At 28.4% G+C, this 20,177-nt stretch overlaps 1 protein-coding gene across 1 annotated transcript in view; it reads right to left on the bottom strand.

Annotated features, from left to right (window-relative positions):
* Positions 1-1,528, bottom strand: part of LOC140920011 (zinc finger BED domain-containing protein RICESLEEPER 2-like) — a 3,161-nt gene extending 1,633 nt beyond the window's left edge. Inside the window, exons 1-2 of the mRNA XM_073367316.1 lie at positions 1,386-1,528; positions 390-1,084 (exon numbers count right to left, since the gene is read on the bottom strand). Coding sequence (XP_073223417.1) covers positions 390-1,084; positions 1,386-1,528 — 838 coding nt within the window. The remainder of the gene's footprint in view (positions 1-389; positions 1,085-1,385) is intronic.
* Between the last annotated feature and the right edge of the window lie 18,649 nt (positions 1,529-20,177).

The raw sequence follows: 20,177 nt of genomic DNA, 5'->3' as shown, positions 1-20,177 counted from the left end.
TTTTCACTCATCTTCACACACTTACTAGAATAATATCCCTCAAGTTCATTTTGTTGGTCAATTGAGTCTTTCTCTTTCAAATGGTCTTCAAAAGCTTGTATTCTGGCCATTTGTGAATTATGGGCAGCAGCAATAGAGGTTTCATCATGGGAAGCACTGTCAACAGCCATGGGAGTTGGTTGTGGTAAATTATTTTTTTTTGTCATGGACTTTTTTATACCATTTGTACATTTTAGTTAGATCTTCTTTAATTAATGTGATCAATTCAATAGCCACTTCTGATTTAGTTGCATACATATCTTGAAAGCACCACTCAACATATTTCAACTTATATCGTGGATAAAAAATTACCCCAAAATATAACAACTTATTAATGTTTGCAATATTACCCCAATACTTATCATATTTTGCTAACATATCCTCAACCACACTTGCAAAAATGGTGTTCAAATTCAAAGAGGCATTTTGCAGCTCACAATAGATTGTAGACAATTGGTGAAAAGCTGCATGTATACTCTCATGCTGTGAGGAGGAAAACACTCTAGTTGCCTCATAAAATAACTTCAAAAAAGTTGCAAACGCCCTAGCTATATCCCAATCATAACTAGTTGGGGGACTAACTTCTCCAAAGAAATCCTTATAACTTGACTCCTCAACCTCAAGCTTCCCAAAAGCTACTTGAAACTTCTCTACAGCCTCAAGCATCAAGTAGGTTGAATTCCAACGAGTTGAAACATCAAGAGATAGCAATTTTTTACAAGATATTCCAGCTAACTGAACACATTCCCTAAACTTGGCAGCCCTATGAGGTGAAGATTTTACAAATCTAACAACATTTCTAATGCTAGAGATTGCCAAATTTATATGAGCAGCACCCCTCATGTGGAAGTGTTCCCCATCCCCCATCAAACCATCCATATTATTTATCTTTTTTTTCAAAAAAGCAACAGCTACATCATTGGATGATGCACTATCAACGGTTATAGTTGACACATTTCGAATCCCCCAATCCTTTAAAACCTCTTCAATCTTCTTACCAACTGTGTCACCCTTATGATTTGGAATTACTGTGAAACTAATAATCCTTTTTTGATAATTTTAATCATTATCAACAAAGTGTGTCGTAAGGGTCAAGTAGTTAAGGTTTTGAATTGAAGTCCAACAATCTGTTGTAAGAGCTACCCTATTGCAATCAGACTTAAAAAAAGCTTTCAACCTTACTTTTTCCTCCATAAACAACTGAAAACTATCCCTAGCTACAGTTCGTCTAGACGGTATTGTAAATTGTGGCAGCAATGTTCTCAACATAAACTTAAATCCTTCACCTTCCACAGCTTTGAATGGTTGTTCATCCAAAATCACAAAAATAGAATTTAGAGGATTGCCTAGGACCACTTGCATTAGCTTTTCTCTTCTTTTTAACTTGATTGTTAGCCAAATCAGGTCCAGCAACTAATGTTGTTGCTCCTGCACCAGCTTCAGTAGTGTTGATATTTGGAGTTGGTAAATTTTGACTAGGTTGGTTCATCACTGAAATCATGAAGGAGCCTTAATAACCAAATACCAACCATATGGGATTATTTATTTTAACTTCATTGACTTTTAAAGGGTTGTAATAAAATTTTATGGGGGTGTATTAAATTTTAAATGAATGTAATTTAACATCCAAGGATTGTATTACTCTATTATTTAAGTGGTTGTAATTGAATATTTAAAGGGAGTTATGAATATTTAAGGGACTTTAATTTAACCTATAAGGGAGTTTAATTCTTATGTAAGTGACTATATAATTCAAGAGTCTAGTGCGTTTCACACACACTAGACTTATTCAACCATTGAAGGTTAACTATAATACAGTGTCTAGTGTGTAACTAGTGTAAGATTTATGGGTCACATATGTAATTAATTAATAAAGTGTGTTAGGGTCATTATATAATTAGCCAATAAACTAGGGGTCAAATAATATATAATAGTTTATGGCTAAAGAGCATAATGGTTATGAAAATTAATAGTGTAGATACCAGGCAGTTTCTAATTTAATGAGGGGCTGAATTGGAAATACTGCAATTTGGGATATAACTAATAATAGTTATATATAGGGGTAATGGTCCCCAAGGCAAACACAACAAGACTATTCAGTTTCAAAACCCTAAAAGAGAAAACTCTCTGGTTCTCTCTATCCCCATCAAGAGAGCAAGGTCTTCAGGGTGTTTTGCTGAGGAAGATCACCCAACCCATTGGCTCTATCATCATCATCCCAGGATTTTATAAATGGCAATTCCCACACGTACGCTTCCGCCTTTGGTTATTCATCATGTAATTGACATGGATTATTAACAATTGGTATCAGAGCTCCTACCATGTTTAATTCATGATGAAATTCGGTTATTGTCTATGTTTAGGATTCAATTTGGGAATTTTGATATATATATTATGGAATCCATATTTTTTTTTGTTTCCGATTATAACTTTTTTTTTTGTAATGGTTTGAAGTTGAACACATATGTGATTTCGGTTGTTGTTTGCACGAAATAATAATGCAAAAGCATGATTTCGGTTGGCATCATCGTGCATGTAATGTAGTAAAGCACTGTTTGACCATGGTTGAGTCGTTGAACCATGAATCACTTTTACTGATTTAATTTTGGTCTAGTTTTAGCATTGTTGGACATTAAGTCTTTGTTACCAGAAAGCAAGTTTTAAATTTAAAAGACGTGTTTGATATTGTTATTTTAAAATCTTAGTTGCCTATTTGCCTTGGATTGCTTAATAAATAATTTAGATATAACATGTCTGTGATTGTTTCAATAGAGAAATTGTATAATAATTATGGAATGTATAAATTTGTGCATGATAGGATAATTTTTTTTAAAATTGGGGCAACTAGAAATCTTTTCAGATGACGGTTTTGCACAGGCTAAACTCGGTTGACAGAAAGTACCCTATAGTTATACTGTTTTGGACACCACGTGTACTCATATAAACAAAAAAAAAATTTATTTTTCACTAATATAAACAATATTTTTTTAAATATTATTTTATTTGAATATAAATATTTTTTAATACTAATAAAATAAAGTTTATATTAGTGAACAATATTTTTTAAATATTGTTTTATTTGGATATAAATATTTTTTAATACTAATAAAATAAAGTTTATATTAGTGAACAATATTTTTTAAATATTGTTTTATTTGGATATAAATATTTTTTAATACTAATAAAATAAAGTTTATATTAGTGAACAATATTTTTTAAATATTGTTTTATTTGGATATAATAAATATATGTTCAAGTCAAGTTTGACATTTTGAATGAGTTAATTAAAACTTGACGTCGCCAAAGTGACCTCTCTTGTCTAAATTGCTTGTGAAGAGTGTCAAATGGCTGTGTATATGTTTATTCATGCGGGTATTGATCGGCCCAAAGGAAGGTTAATATTTGGCAGAATTACATGGTACACCTGCGATGATAAATGTGTGACAATTATTTGGTATACATGTGAGCAGTAAATCGGCCCAAAGGAAGGTTTATTGTTTGACATGTCTTATTGTCAATATTTGATCGTTGCAACAAGAGTACCACTAGCAGTTGGTGTTACTGTCCAAAGACTTGACATCAATGGTGCACTGGGTATCTTGAGATGGGTTAAATTCCATGATTTGAACATATGTATTTATTTATTTATTGATTTATTTTCCTATAATGTGAGTTTCTAAGTTTCGTTCTTTATTTAATTTACAGCATCGGTTGCTTCCATATCTGCAAATTTGAGTTCTATTCCTGTCCTTGATGGGACAAATTTTAAGGAATGGAAAGAGAACATTTTGATTGTTCTTGGTTGCATGGATCGGGACCTTGCATTAAGAATTGATAAACCCTCTACTCCTAAGGACTCTAGTTCTTCTGAAGAAAAATTAGAGTATGAGAAATGGGATTGCTCAAATCGCATAAGTCTTATGATCATAAAGCGTGTTATTCCTGAGGTCTTTAGAGGTGCTGTCTCGGATGAAATAGATACAGCTAAAAAATTCCTTGTTGAGATGGAAAAACGCTTTGAAAAAAGTGATAAGGCTGAAATAAGTTCTTTGCTTCAGAATTTAATTTCCATGAAGTATCAAGGCAAGGGAAATATAAGAGAGCACATTATGATGATGTCCAACATTGCTTCTAAGCTTAAAGGTCTAAAGCTTGAGTTGTCAGATGACTTACTCATTCATTTAGTATTGTTGTCTCTTCCTTCGCAATTCAGTCAGTTTAAGGTGACTTATAATTGTCAAAAGGAGAAATGGACTCTTAATGAGCTCATTTCATTATGTGTGCAAGAAGAGGACAGGCTGAAGCAAGATAGGACTGAAAGTGCTCACTTTACTAGCGTCTCTAAAGACAAGGGCAAAAGGAAAAGAATTGAGGAGCCCAAGAACAAAGCTGCTGCTAAGGGTCCAGAACAAAAGAAGCAGACTAAGGATAACAACTGCTTCTTCTGCAGGAGTTCTGGACACGTGAAGAAGGAATATCTAATAATTAAAAAGTCAAACTCTAGAAAGTATTTTGGGAAAAAATCAGAATATTCATATCTAATAATTTACCACAACCAGAATATCAAAAAGGGGTGATTCATATCTAATAATTAAAAAGTCAAACTCTAGAAAGTATTTTGGGAAAAAATCAGAATATTCATATCTAATAATTTACCACAACCAGAATATCAAAAAGGGGTGATTCATATCTAATAATTAAAAAGTCAAACTCTAGAAAGTATTTTGGGAAAAAATCAGAATATTCATATCTAATAATTTACCACAACCAGAATATCAAAAAGGGGTGATTCATATCTAATAATTAAAAAGTCAAACTCTAGAAAGTATTTTGGGAAAAAATCAGAATATTCATATCTAATAATTTACCACAACCAGAATATCAAAAAGGGGTGATTCATATCTAATAATTAAAAAGTCAAACTCTAGAAAGTATTTTGGGAAAAAATCAGAATATTCATATCTAATAATTTACCACAACCAGAATATCAAAAAGGGGTGATTCATATCTAATAATTAAAAAGTCAAACTCTAGAAAGTATTTTGGGAAAAAATCAGAATATTCATATCTAATAATTTACCACAACCAGAATATCAAAAAGGGGTGATTCATATCTAATAATTAAAAAGTCAAACTCTAGAAAGTATTTTGGGAAAAAATCAGAATATTCATATCTAATAATTTACCACAACCAGAATATCAAAAAGGGGTGATTCATATCTAATAATTAAAAAGTCAAACTCTAGAAAGTATTTTGGGAAAAAATCAGAATATTCATATCTAATAATTTACCACAACCAGAATATCAAAAAGGGGTGATTCATATCTAATAATTAAAAAGTCAAACTCTAGAAAGTATTTTGGGAAAAAATCAGAATATTCATATCTAATAATTTACCACAACCAGAATATCAAAAAGGGGTGATTCATATCTAATAATTAAAAAGTCAAACTCTAGAAAGTATTTTGGGAAAAAATCAGAATATTCATATCTAATAATTTACCACAACCAGAATATCAAAAAGGGGTGATTCATATCTAATAATTAAAAAGTCAAACTCTAGAAAGTATTTTGGGAAAAAATCAGAATATTCATATCTAATAATTTACCACAACCAGAATATCAAAAAGGGGTGATTCATATCTAATAATTAAAAAGTCAAACTCTAGAAAGTATTTTGGGAAAAAATCAGAATATTCATATCTAATAATTTACCACAACCAGAATATCAAAAAGGGGTGATTCATATCTAATAATTAAAAAGTCAAACTCTAGAAAGTATTTTGGGAAAAAATCAGAATATTCATATCTAATAATTTACCACAACCAGAATATCAAAAAGGGGTGATTCATATCTAATAATTAAAAAGTCAAACTCTAGAAAGTATTTTGGGAAAAAATCAGAATATTCATATCTAATAATTTACCACAACCAGAATATCAAAAAGGGGTGATTCATATCTAATAATTAAAAAGTCAAACTCTAGAAAGTATTTTGGGAAAAAATCAGAATATTCATATCTAATAATTTACCACAACCAGAATATCAAAAAGGGGTGATTCATATCTAATAATTAAAAAGTCAAACTCTAGAAAGTATTTTGGGAAAAAATCAGAATATTCATATCTAATAATTTACCACAACCAGAATATCAAAAAGGGGTGATTCATATCTAATAATTAAAAAGTCAAACTCTAGAAAGTATTTTGGGAAAAAATCAGAATATTCATATCTAATAATTTACCACAACCAGAATATCAAAAAGGGGTGATTCATATCTAATAATTAAAAAGTCAAACTCTAGAAAGTATTTTGGGAAAAAATCAGAATATTCATATCTAATAATTTACCACAACCAGAATATCAAAAAGGGGTGATTCATATCTAATAATTAAAAAGTCAAACTCTAGAAAGTATTTTGGGAAAAAATCAGAATATTCATATCTAATAATTTACCACAACCAGAATATCAAAAAGGGGTGATTCATATCTAATAATTAAAAAGTCAAACTCTAGAAAGTATTTTGGGAAAAAATCAGAATATTCATATCTAATAATTTACCACAACCAGAATATCAAAAAGGGGTGATTCATATCTAATAATTAAAAAGTCAAACTCTAGAAAGTATTTTGGGAAAAAATCAGAATATTCATATCTAATAATTTACCACAACCAGAATATCAAAAAGGGGTGATTCATATCTAATAATTAAAAAGTCAAACTCTAGAAAGTATTTTGGGAAAAAATCAGAATATTCATATCTAATAATTTACCACAACCAGAATATCAAAAAGGGGTGATTCATATCTAATAATTAAAAAGTCAAACTCTAGAAAGTATTTTGGGAAAAAATCAGAATATTCATATCTAATAATTTACCACAACCAGAATATCAAAAAGGGGTGATTCATATCTAATAATTAAAAAGTCAAACTCTAGAAAGTATTTTGGGAAAAAATCAGAATATTCATATCTAATAATTTACCACAACCAGAATATCAAAAAGGGGTGATTCATATCTAATAATTAAAAAGTCAAACTCTAGAAAGTATTTTGGGAAAAAATCAGAATATTCATATCTAATAATTTACCACAACCAGAATATCAAAAAGGGGTGATTCATATCTAATAATTAAAAAGTCAAACTCTAGAAAGTATTTTGGGAAAAAATCAGAATATTCATATCTAATAATTTACCACAACCAGAATATCAAAAAGGGGTGATTCATATCTAATAATTAAAAAGTCAAACTCTAGAAAGTATTTTGGGAAAAAATCAGAATATTCATATCTAATAATTTACCACAACCAGAATATCAAAAAGGGGTGATTCATATCTAATAATTAAAAAGTCAAACTCTAGAAAGTATTTTGGGAAAAAATCAGAATATTCATATCTAATAATTTACCACAACCAGAATATCAAAAAGGGGTGATTCATATCTAATAATTAAAAAGTCAAACTCTAGAAAGTATTTTGGGAAAAAATCAGAATATTCATATCTAATAATTTACCACAACCAGAATATCAAAAAGGGGTGATTCATATCTAATAATTAAAAAGTCAAACTCTAGAAAGTATTTTGGGAAAAAATCAGAATATTCATATCTAATAATTTACCACAACCAGAATATCAAAAAGGGGTGATTCATATCTAATAATTAAAAAGTCAAACTCTAGAAAGTATTTTGGGAAAAAATCAGAATATTCATATCTAATAATTTACCACAACCAGAATATCAAAAAGGGGTGATTCATATCTAATAATTAAAAAGTCAAACTCTAGAAAGTATTTTGGGAAAAAATCAGAATATTCATATCTAATAATTTACCACAACCAGAATATCAAAAAGGGGTGATTCATATCTAATAATTAAAAAGTCAAACTCTAGAAAGTATTTTGGGAAAAAATCAGAATATTCATATCTAATAATTTACCACAACCAGAATATCAAAAAGGGGTGATTCATATCTAATAATTAAAAAGTCAAACTCTAGAAAGTATTTTGGGAAAAAATCAGAATATTCATATCTAATAATTTACCACAACCAGAATATCAAAAAGGGGTGATTCATATCTAATAATTAAAAAGTCAAACTCTAGAAAGTATTTTGGGAAAAAATCAGAATATTCATATCTAATAATTTACCACAACCAGAATATCAAAAAGGGGTGATTCATATCTAATAATTAAAAAGTCAAACTCTAGAAAGTATTTTGGGAAAAAATCAGAATATTCATATCTAATAATTTACCACAACCAGAATATCAAAAAGGGGTGATTCATATCTAATAATTAAAAAGTCAAACTCTAGAAAGTATTTTGGGAAAAAATCAGAATATTCATATCTAATAATTTACCACAACCAGAATATCAAAAAGGGGTGATTCATATCTAATAATTAAAAAGTCAAACTCTAGAAAGTATTTTGGGAAAAAATCAGAATATTCATATCTAATAATTTACCACAACCAGAATATCAAAAAGGGGTGATTCATATCTAATAATTAAAAAGTCAAACTCTAGAAAGTATTTTGGGAAAAAATCAGAATATTCATATCTAATAATTTACCACAACCAGAATATCAAAAAGGGGTGATTCATATCTAATAATTAAAAAGTCAAACTCTAGAAAGTATTTTGGGAAAAAATCAGAATATTCATATCTAATAATTTACCACAACCAGAATATCAAAAAGGGGTGATTCATATCTAATAATTAAAAAGTCAAACTCTAGAAAGTATTTTGGGAATTTTTCAGAATAATCATATCTAATAATTTACCACAACCAGAATATCAAAAATGGGTGATTCATATCTAATAATTAAAAAGTCAAACTCTAGAAAGTATTTTGGGAAAAAATCAGAAGAAGAAGACTATTGTGGCAATAAGGGATCTAGAGAAGAAGACCATTCAAGAATAAAGTTCAAACAACAAACTGCAGAATAAATTAAAATATACAAGATCGATATACCTAATCATAAAAAGGCATCTACATATATTCACTTATATCGGGACAACCACTGAAAGAATAGTAACAGTATACAAGTGAATGTGTTCATAATGAAAGATTCATAATCATACCTCATCATAAAGAATCCTATAAGCATTCAGATCATGATATATTTTCCGGTTTTCCATGCTACAATGATCTAGTGCCTGAGCAACGTGATATGCAACTCTAACACGCATTTCCCATGGTAATGGTTGCTTGTCCCCTATGAATGACATAAAACACAGAATTCAACAATTAAAAGTTTACGCAAACTAATTATCAAACTACCATTGCCAAGGGAAACAATAGTTAAATCAAAATCCTAATTATAATAAAAAGAAATAAAAACCCTAACACAATGCAAAATAAATTAGAAAAAGATGAACATGTTTAAAACAACAAAGATAAAAAATGCTATTTTTAACACGAGACTAACAGATTTAAAACAACAATCAACATTTTTAACAATCAACACAAAACTAACAATCAAAAATCAACACGAAACTAATTATCAAAAATGAAAATAAGACGAAACTAACAGATTTAAAACAACAAAAACGAAAAAAGACAGTTTTGAAAAACGAGATTATAAAGTTTGGAACGAAAAAGGTTAGAGAGTTGAGAAACAAGAGATAAAGTGATAACCTAGAGTGGATGTGGCCGCCACTGACCATCGTTGGCCGCCGTTGAGGCTTGAAGAAATTAGGGTTTGCTGGTGTGAAGAATAGGGTTCGTGAGAGGATGATGAACAGAGAATGAGCTGTGGGTGGAATTGTGAGACTGATTAAAATTAGGGTTAGGGTTGAGTTATAATACTGTGCCAAATTAAATTGGATTCAGTAGACCCAGTCCAACACTTACTAATAATTATTATAAACTGTTATCGGGCGGGTCGGTCACCGCCAGTCCAAAATCCATAACCCGAACCCGCCCGAATCTACCCTATTGAACCCTTTAATTATACCCGTGTGACCCATTGGGTCCGATCCAATCGGCCCAGTTTACTTCACCCGCTGCAGGCCGGGCGGTATAAAGCAGGCCCATCTCTTTTGTCCAATCCTAGCTATGACCATCTAATATGGTGAGAGAGTAACCATGTACTAAAGTTGTGGAAAAGGACCCCCTAATATCAAAGTGTATCAAATCAAAAACATGTTTTACATTAGTGACTAATGGAAAATGGCAACTTCTTTTGTCTAGCCATATGACATACATCACAAGCTACGTGATCAAGAACTAGAATGTAAATGTATTGTCAGCTAAGCGAAACTGAATGGTAAGGAAAAACAACACATGTTGAAATGAGACTTATAAGTTTACTAGAGCTAACTAATCATTAACTCATTCATCAGTAGGTTGGTCAACAAGTTTCTTGACTTCATCTATCATTGTTATAAATAATGTTATTTCATGTTTTGAGACTCAATCTAATAGTTAATGTCCCACAAATCTAATAGTTTATTGCATGGTTGTTAAACTCAAGCGGTAACTCGTAAACTTGTCTGATACCACAAGTTCATGTCATGATTTTGAGTCAATTTGGTTGTGAAATCGAAATATGATAACTCGTAAGTGGTAACGAGTTTACACGAAGTAGCGTGTTTTAAATTTGGTGGAATTGGTTGATCTCAGACGAGTTTACACGAGCTTCTGAGTTCATCTTTTAAAGCTCTATTGACAGGATTTTATAATTGACCCAACTTTTAAGATCTATGCTTAATATTTTTTATGTTTTAATGGGATAATTAATCTGTTTTGATATAAATTTAAAATAATTGAATATGACACTTTATTACAGTTATTTAATTTTTTTTTCTATTAAAATTTTATAATTTTAGATAAATTTATGATCATATATATAATTTTTAAATTATTTTTGATATTATTTTAATATGAAGTAAACTCATACGAGTTTACAAGTTGAATTTATGTAGACAAAACAAATTTTCTTAAACTCTATTAAGGTGGGGTTTTTTTTATAAAAGTAAACAATAACAATATAATGAGATAACAATGAGATTAAGATGTTGAGATTAGATTTCATCATACTGCACATCTATGTAACTCAATATTCAAGCCATTGCAATCAATAATTCATTCTAACACTAACTCCTTAGTAAAAGAAGTTCCAAATATTCTCACTAAATAAAATTTTATATTGATTTAAAGAAATATTTCGCATTAAAATTACGTTTGAAAGGCAAGTAATGCATCAAACTTTATTCCTATAATAACAAAATTCATTCAGTGATTCAATTCAAATCTAAATTTAGAGAATATTTTCCAATTAAACTCTAAATCAAAAATCAAGATATGAATGCCTAAAACATATCAAGCATTATAAAGAGATTGAATCACTAACAATAATAAGAAAATACTCATATAGTAGAATTCTTACTTCAAGTGGTTACGTGATGATAATATAAAACTCAATATATTAAAAATTTATGACATATTTTATTTGAGATTCATAATTAAGGAGATTATAAGTTTTCATTTTATAATTCATAATATAGAATCTTCTATAATAAATAAAAATTCTCAAAAATGATTTTATAAATAAAGTAACCTTTACATAAAAGAGTTTGATGATTATAAAAAAAAAATCATTTATCATCATATTAATGAAATTAATACACAAGTTTTAATAGTTCACTCCAAACTTAAGTGTTATAATTACACTCACACACACTTGAGAAATAATTAGGTTAAACACATAAGAAAAATAAGACTTTCATTTTATTATTATTTGGAAGGTGTGATAAAATTGTGTAATTAATTCAAATTCTATAGTTGGTGAATGTTGTCTAGCAAGTGCACACACCAGGCATCCAACGTTGGATGAGGCCCCTGGTGGACTGTCATCGCTTATTTTTATCCTTTTTGTTGTTGTTTTACTTCCTTAAACTTCCCCATTCATGCACAATATTAAATATCATTCTAAATTATCAATAGACTTTACACCTTTATGAAATATTGATAACCTCTTCTTATGCTTGAAACGAGTAATTTGATGACCCAAATTCAAGGTTAGTAAGTGATAGTAAATGTTTCAAGTTATAATTACTCACACTTTTAGAAATATGTATGAAATATGCATGTATGAAGACTTTATTTATTGGTCTTAATAGAAGCATCCTCACATAAATTGTAAGGGTATATAGACACACACACATGTACATTTACAGTGAGGTACAATATATTTCTTTGTAAGCAAATAATATGTGGGATGTCTTTTTTAGTCACGTCGTTAGATCTACCTTACTCACATATTAGTAAATCTTAGGTGTGTCATGTCTGAGCAACCTAATACATGATCTAAAGTTTTAATATTATATAATTTATATCATTCAAGTTATTATACTTTAATTCACATAAGATTATTATGACATATTGATTAACAAGTTACAAATTTTATTATTGAATGTTAATAAACTACACTTGAGAGGATTATTTTCAAACTTAGAACACCATGTATTACTGAAAACATCGAAAAACTAAAGAGTATATCCAGATTGCTCGTTTTTTGTTCAATGTAGAATGATATCAGTGTCCCTTATTAAAGGTAGACTCATAGGTTTATGATTTTTTTTTATCGATCTGGCCTATGTAATGGATTGATCGTTGTAAGTATTTGTTGTTGAAACCAAGTAAGTTTGGAGAACAATGTACCTTAAATCATATTTTGATGATGACAAAATATGTGTGAAAATAATTTACATTTTAATGTATTTTTCTAAGTGTGCAGTGATCGTCTTAATAACAGACTCTATTTTCACTCCTCTACTATGCAACCGAGTCAAGACACTGATCAACATGTCTCTTTGTGACTCTGATCAATGTGCCTCTTTGTGACTCTAATCAATGCGCCTTAATGCTTACTCTGATATGTTTGCATATATTAAATACAACTAAAGACAAATTTGATCTTGGGCCAACACTTTGTGAAAAGTCAATTATCTAAGCCCAAAGCAAAGCAGAAGTCAATACTTCAACATTCAATGTTCTCAATTGACTCAAGTCAAATCATCAGTTTGATGTTATCATCCGATTTAAGCATCCACATCTAACTAATTGTACGATCCTTACATTTTGTACGAGATATGTGCAACAATTTCTGCAACAGTTAGAAACTCTAATGACATCAAAGAGCAACATACAAAAATAAACATATAATGAGTGAAACTTCTTTGTAACAATCATTTGAAATACAAAAAAGAGAAAGAGTTCTCAAAACAATCTTAGTGTTATTACTTAGTTGTTACATTATAATATTCGATTGTAAGAGTTATCCAATAGTGGTTGTAACCTAAAGAGTTTGACTGTATAAAGATAGAAAATTAGAACATAGTTAAGAGACTAGAATGTGTCCTAGTATGACTAGATGTAACTAGTGTATTGGTAGGGAACAATGATAAATTGGTTTTCTAATCTCTCTTTTTTATCTCTTTACTTTTGTTAAAGTTATTTTAAGTTTCAAACTAGAACTTCTTTTACGAAAAAGATTTTTTTTTTTAAATAAGAAAACACAATTCAAATTCATTTTTCTTTTATTTTTCACCTTCGTTTGCCCTAAAATTTGTAGTATCAAATTAATTTGTATGTTAAAGTAGGGAAATGATTCTCTGCAGTTCTTCCTCCATATGTTTTTATAGTGAAATCTCAACCATAGAAAAAATATTAAGAGATATTATTTAATATTTTACAATGAAGGAATGAGGGAGAGGGAGGGAGGGAGAGAGAGAGTTTGTTGAGATTAAAACTGAAGAAAAACCCAATGAAAACTCCACCGGAGGAAATCCATTCATGTTAGAGTGTTTCTTGAACAATCAAAAGAAAAAAAATATTTCTTCTATTTCTTTTTTGGGTTAGATAAGTTTTTAGTTCATGTATGATTTCAAATTTATATTTTTAGTCTCTGTAATAAAACCTCAATTTTTAATTCCAACGAATTTATCCTAAAAGCGATTTTTGTTCATGTTGGAACAAAAATGATTGTCCTTCAACTTTTACATTTTTAAATTATTATTTAAAAGCATGTTTAAAATATCTTGAAAAAAATTCTCCACAAAAATTTAGAAAATTTTAAGTTGAGATTAGTTAAATATTAATCTTTTGAATATCACAAACTCAATATAAAAAATAACGAAAATATAGATTAAAAAATTAAAATTTAAAAATACTTGTTGGGAACTATTTATAATGCTGTAAATATATTTACAAGAAAAATTATTCAAAAATATATATTGACACTCTAACATGGACTAACACATTTTTTCCGATGATTTTTTAGTGACTAAAAATATTTTTTAAAAATTTTTCTAGAGACTAAAAAAATTATTTTTCTTAATAATTATATTAACATTAGACTTTAATGTTTAAATTTGAATTGTCACGTAACAAGTTTAATCTCTTCTAGTGTAATTGAAGGGAAGTAAATGTAAATCCTTTTGTAAGTGTTTAGTGAGTACTAATGACTTCTCTACTTTGATAGGAGACAACAGCCTCTCACTCTAAATTTATTTTATCAAAACAAATTCTTTATGTTTTATTTTATGGAATTTTATTATTTTATATAATATAAAATCATATTTTATTTTTAAGTTTGTATTGATTTCTTTCGGCGATTTTAGTTATTTTTTCTAATTTAACATTAAATTTTGTTTAATATTATAATTGATTTGTTTTGTTAATTTTAATTATTGTTTGTTAAGTATTTATTAACAAATTATTTTAAATATTGAAAGGATGGAGTAGAAAATTTGTAAAGTTCAGTTTTATAATTGGAGGTTTTTATTGAATCTAAATGCATGATATAATTATGAATTTAAATCCAAGCTTGTCCTTTTCAAAGACATTAAAAATCCAATAATACAAAGTCTTTACGTTTAGGGGACTTGAAAGTTGTCATTGGTTTTTCTATAGCAACACCATTTATTTCCCATTGAACCTCATTAATGATTTTAGGATCATAATACCTTCTATTCTCACCATTCAAACTAACCTTGTATGTCCAAATAAATTTTGATAAATCCAAAGTATTGCTTGAATTACTTGCAATGAGTTTCATAGGATCCCCAACAATGCCAGTTTGTTTCATAAAAAAGAATGCACCATTGCGCATTACCAATTGTATCACTTAATAAACTTATAATGTTTGTACCTCGTTTCAAATGAATAGACTTTTCATATATAATATGAAGGTTGTCATGTGTGCCAATATATTGTCCATTCATATAGGCACGAAGAACATGACATGTTGTATTCACTTGCAAAGTTGCATTCCACTACAAGAAAACACTCAATTTATGGTCAACTTAAAAAAGATTTTGAGGCCGAAAAAATCCTCACAACTCACACATTATTGATCGAAAAAACCCTCACAAATACTAAAATTCAGATTTGTTGTTATTTGTGTTTGAAAAAACCCTCACAAATCAATTTTTTTTTTTGGACTGATTATAACATTTGTGGCGGCAAAAAACGGTCACAAAATTATGAAAAGAAAAAGTTATTTGAAAAAATTATGAAAAGAAAAAGTTATATGAAATATAAAAGTTATTTGAATTAATCCTGATTATAACATGATATATTGTGCGTCTAAGTTTTAACATAATATAATTTATATCATTCAAATTATTAGTTTACTTTACATAAGATTATTATGACATATTCATGTATAAGAAACATTTATAATTTGTTTTTACTTTATTCAATGTTAGGGAAATATTTCTAGATAATTGGATAAATATTAAAAAACTACAGAGTATATTTAAATTGCTCATCTGATGTTCCATGTAGAATGACGCCGAGGCCCCTTATCAAAGTCTGAGTCATGGGTTTAGGAGTTCTTTTTTTCTTTGATATGACCTTTGTAATGGATTGGTCTTTCTATGTATTTGCCTTAAAATTTCTGGTATCAAATTATTTTGTAAGTTAAAGCAGGGAAATTATTCTATTTGGTTCTTTTTCCTCATGTTTTTATAGTGAAATGTCAAGCATAGAAAATAAATTGAGAGACAATGTTTAACATTTTATAGAGAGAGGGAGAGGGAGAGGGAGGGTTTATTGGTGGTTGAGATTAAAACTAGCGAAAAACTCAATGAAAACTCCACTAGAGGGAATCTGGTCCCCTTCTACTGCATCTTTATTTTCTACATAATTTCAAATTTATATTTTTAATTTCTATAAAAAAATCTCAATTTTTATTTTCAACAAATTTATCCTAAAAGTATTTTAATTTCTGTCGAAATGAAAATGTTTATCCTTCAACTTTTACATTTTTGAATAATTATATAAAAATATGTTTAGGACATCTTAAAAAATTCCTCCACATAAATTTAGATTTTTTTTTAATTTGAGATAAATTAAATATGAGTATTTTAAACATGACAAACTCAAAATAAAAAGTAATAAAAATATGACCTAAAAATTAAATTTTAAAAACAATTGTTGTGACAAAACTTTTTATAATATTGTAAATATGTTTGCTAGAAAAATTATTCAAAAGTATATGTTACATTTCAAGAGAGACTAAATTGTTTCCACGATAATTGTGTATGGACTAAAAATATAATTCTTTTTATATTAATTAATTTTTTAAAAAAAAATGTATAGAGTAAAAATTTATTTCACCTTAATATTTAAAATTAGGGGTAAATATACTTGCACACTCATGAGCAAACAACACAATAATTTAGTTTTTATAATTATTTTAACATTTGAGTTTAATGTTTAAATTTGGATTTGCATGTAACAATTTTGATCTCTCCTAGTGTTATTGAAGGGATATAAACGTAATTTTCTTTAAGTGTTTAGTAAACTCTATAATGATTTATTAATTTTTTATACTACATAATTTAGTATCATTTTGTCTGCAAATAATGAATTCGGTGGTTGTGGTCGAAGTTTATTATGGATTTTTGACCATATTCTCCATAGGACCTTCTTATTGCTTCCTTATTCGAGCTTAGATTATGGAAAGGCTAAAGACTTCTCTACCTTGACATGAGGCACCATGCCTCTACCCTAAATTTATTTTATCAAAATAAATTATTTATGTTTCATTTTAAAGAATTTTATCATTTTATATAGTTTAAAATCATAATTTAATTTTAAGTTTGTATTGATTTCTTTTGGTGATTTTAGTTTATTTTTCTAATTGAACATTATATTTTGTTTAATAATTTTAGGCTTAAAAAACACCCGCGATCCTTTAACTTAATTTCAGTTAACATTTTAGTTCTTTATCTTTTATTATTTTTGATTGGTCCTTTATTTTAATTTGAAGTGATAATTTAATCTTTTTATGTTTTAAATGTCAACAATGTTATTTTTTATTTTTTTTTACAAAAATTCAAAAAATTCTTCAAAATTTTCAATCAAAACCCATAAAATTAATTATCATCTTCAATATGATGCAAATTTCATCAAATTCATAACTTAAATATTTAAATAAACTCATATTTTTATACTTTATTTGATGAAATTGATGTTGTTGAAGATGATAATTAATGGAGAAAATCGATCACTAAATCGAATAGCGACCGATTTAGTGACCAATTTAAATCAGTTGGTAAACTTTTAGTCGCTAGCTGTTGCGACTAAATCAGCGACCGAATTTAGTGATCGATTTTGTGACTGAATTTTATGACCAATTTTGTGACCGATTATTGAGACTGGATTAGTGACTAAAATTTGAGACTGATTTAGCAACCAGTTTGAATTAATTTTTTATGTCATTAGCGACCGATTTAGAGACGAAATTTGTGATATAAATTGTTATTTTTATTAAATATTTGGTCACTAATTATGTCTCTTATTATTACTGTTTTTTTTTTAAAATACATTATTTTAATATTCAAAAGAACAATAAAAACAATTTTTTTTAATTTGTTTCAATATCTAAAAAATTCATACACCAAAATCATTAATCATATCAATGTATATAACTAAAGAACATAATATATTTAACTAATATTTGTAAGTACTCAAAATAATACAAATAAAATTTTAATTTAAACATAATATATTTAATCATAACAAATTGCAATATATTGGTTCTTCAGATTAACTTATCACTATCCATCTAACTCTTCATCATCATGATCACGGGCATCATTATCACCAATCTCATCATCAAAATCACCAGCATCATGATCACCAATCTCATCATCATTATCACAAATCCCATCTTTATGAATTTGATCTCTAGTATATGGCATGAGTTTAAAGTTCAAGCTATTCATCAGTTGTTTTATCAAGTGGTTGTTGCGTTCAATTGCTCTGTTTGTATTAGCCAATTTCTCTCGAAGTTGATCTCTTTTATTTCTCATTTTTTTCAAATTCATGTCTTTGAATCCACTCTGTTGATGAAGAACATGATCCATGATAATTAGGTCTCCTTAAGAACATGTTAGGTTTTCACAATTAAGAAACTATTTGATATGACATATAGCTCACCAAAGTTGCCTTGTTTGTTTTATAGTCATCATTTTTGGCAGGCATACAACAAAAAGTTGAGGTACTCATATATATAAATTGAGGTACTCATATATATAGAAAAGGAACCAAGAGTTGTACATATATATAAGTTGCAATCAATTTTTAAGAAACTCACTATACGACCAAATATAAGAAAGTGGCACGTATCTTTAAACTCACTCACACTCTATCAAAGTTAACATTCAGTAATAAAACCATAAAAAATGACTATTGATAATAGTTTTGGTGCAAATTGGCATTACAAAAATTACAGGAATTTATCTTAACTAATAAGTGGAATACAAGTCATTAACACTCCAATCCCACAAACAATGAAGTATAATTAAAAAAATTAGAAAATAAACTCCTTACCTTCTGGTTCACGATAGCCAACGAGACGACAAACAACAAGGGCTTCACGTCGCAGTTGCAGTTTAACGGTTTAAGAGAACTGGTTGACTTCACGTCGTAGTTGCGAAGATTGATTGAGAGGGGATTAGCAACAAAGGATGGTTTCATGATAAATGGCGGTTAGAGGAACTGATTGAAGGTTGAGTTTCTGGGTAGAGAAGGAAAGGGTGACGTTGTGGGATGAGAAAGAAAAGAGTTTTAGGTTTTCTGTAAATTGAAAAGGAAGGAAAGAAAGGGGTTTTAGGTTTCTTGATGAATGGCCGATTTCATACTTCTCTTTCTTATTTTTTCTTTACATTTTTTTCTCACATTTTAATAACTATTTCACATTTTTCTTTTTTCATTAATAAAGAAAACTAAATTATGTAATTAAAAAATAGTTGATGACTGAAAATTTTGGTCGCTAAACTTTAGTTGCTATTTCAGTCTCTAAATTTTATTAGTGACCGATTTAGTGACGAAATAATATTTAGTTTCAAGGTTCAAAATTTCAGTCTCTATTTCGGTCGCTAATGTTAAAGGAAAATTTTCTATTAGTGATAATTAGCGACTAGATTTTTGGTCGCTAAAATTAAGTTGTTATTTCAGTCTCTAAATTTCATTAGCGACCGATTTAATGACGAAAAAATATTTAGTTCATAAGTTCAAAAATACGGTCTCTATTTCGGTCGTCAGTGTGACTGAAAATATTCGGTCTTTAAATCGGTCACTATAGGCGAAATTTCTAGTAGTGATATTTTAAATCATAAAAGATTAAATTGTCACTTCAAGTTAAAATAAAGGAGCAAATCAAAAAAAATAGTAGTGATATTTTAAATCATAGAAGATAAAAAACTAAAATATTAACTAAAATTAAGTTAAGTGGTCGCATGTGCTATTTAGCCATAATTTTAATTGATTTGTTTAGTTAACTAATTATTGTTTATAAGTATTTATATCAAATTATTTTAAATATTTTATTTACTAAATCATTTATCTCTTTTTCTCTCATACATCGACCCTCCCTTGCAATCTAAGTTGATGGCTCACATCAAAAATAGGACGATAAAAGGGCTCATGATATGGAGGTTTGAGAGAAAAAAAGGAATCTTAGTTAACAACGTGTCTGAACTAAAAATAACTATCCATTATTCCATATACGATGAGATAAAATCTAATTGGTCAAATCTCAATTCTTATACATCCTTCACTTTTTTGTACCCAATGTTCCACACAAACACAATTAACAAGAGGCAAGTAATA

This window comes from Cicer arietinum, chromosome 4 (assembly GCF_000331145.2).
Source record: "Cicer arietinum cultivar CDC Frontier isolate Library 1 chromosome 4, Cicar.CDCFrontier_v2.0, whole genome shotgun sequence".
NCBI lineage: Eukaryota > Viridiplantae > Streptophyta > Magnoliopsida > Fabales > Fabaceae > Cicer > Cicer arietinum.
This window is presented reverse-complemented; position numbering and strand designations above follow the sequence as displayed.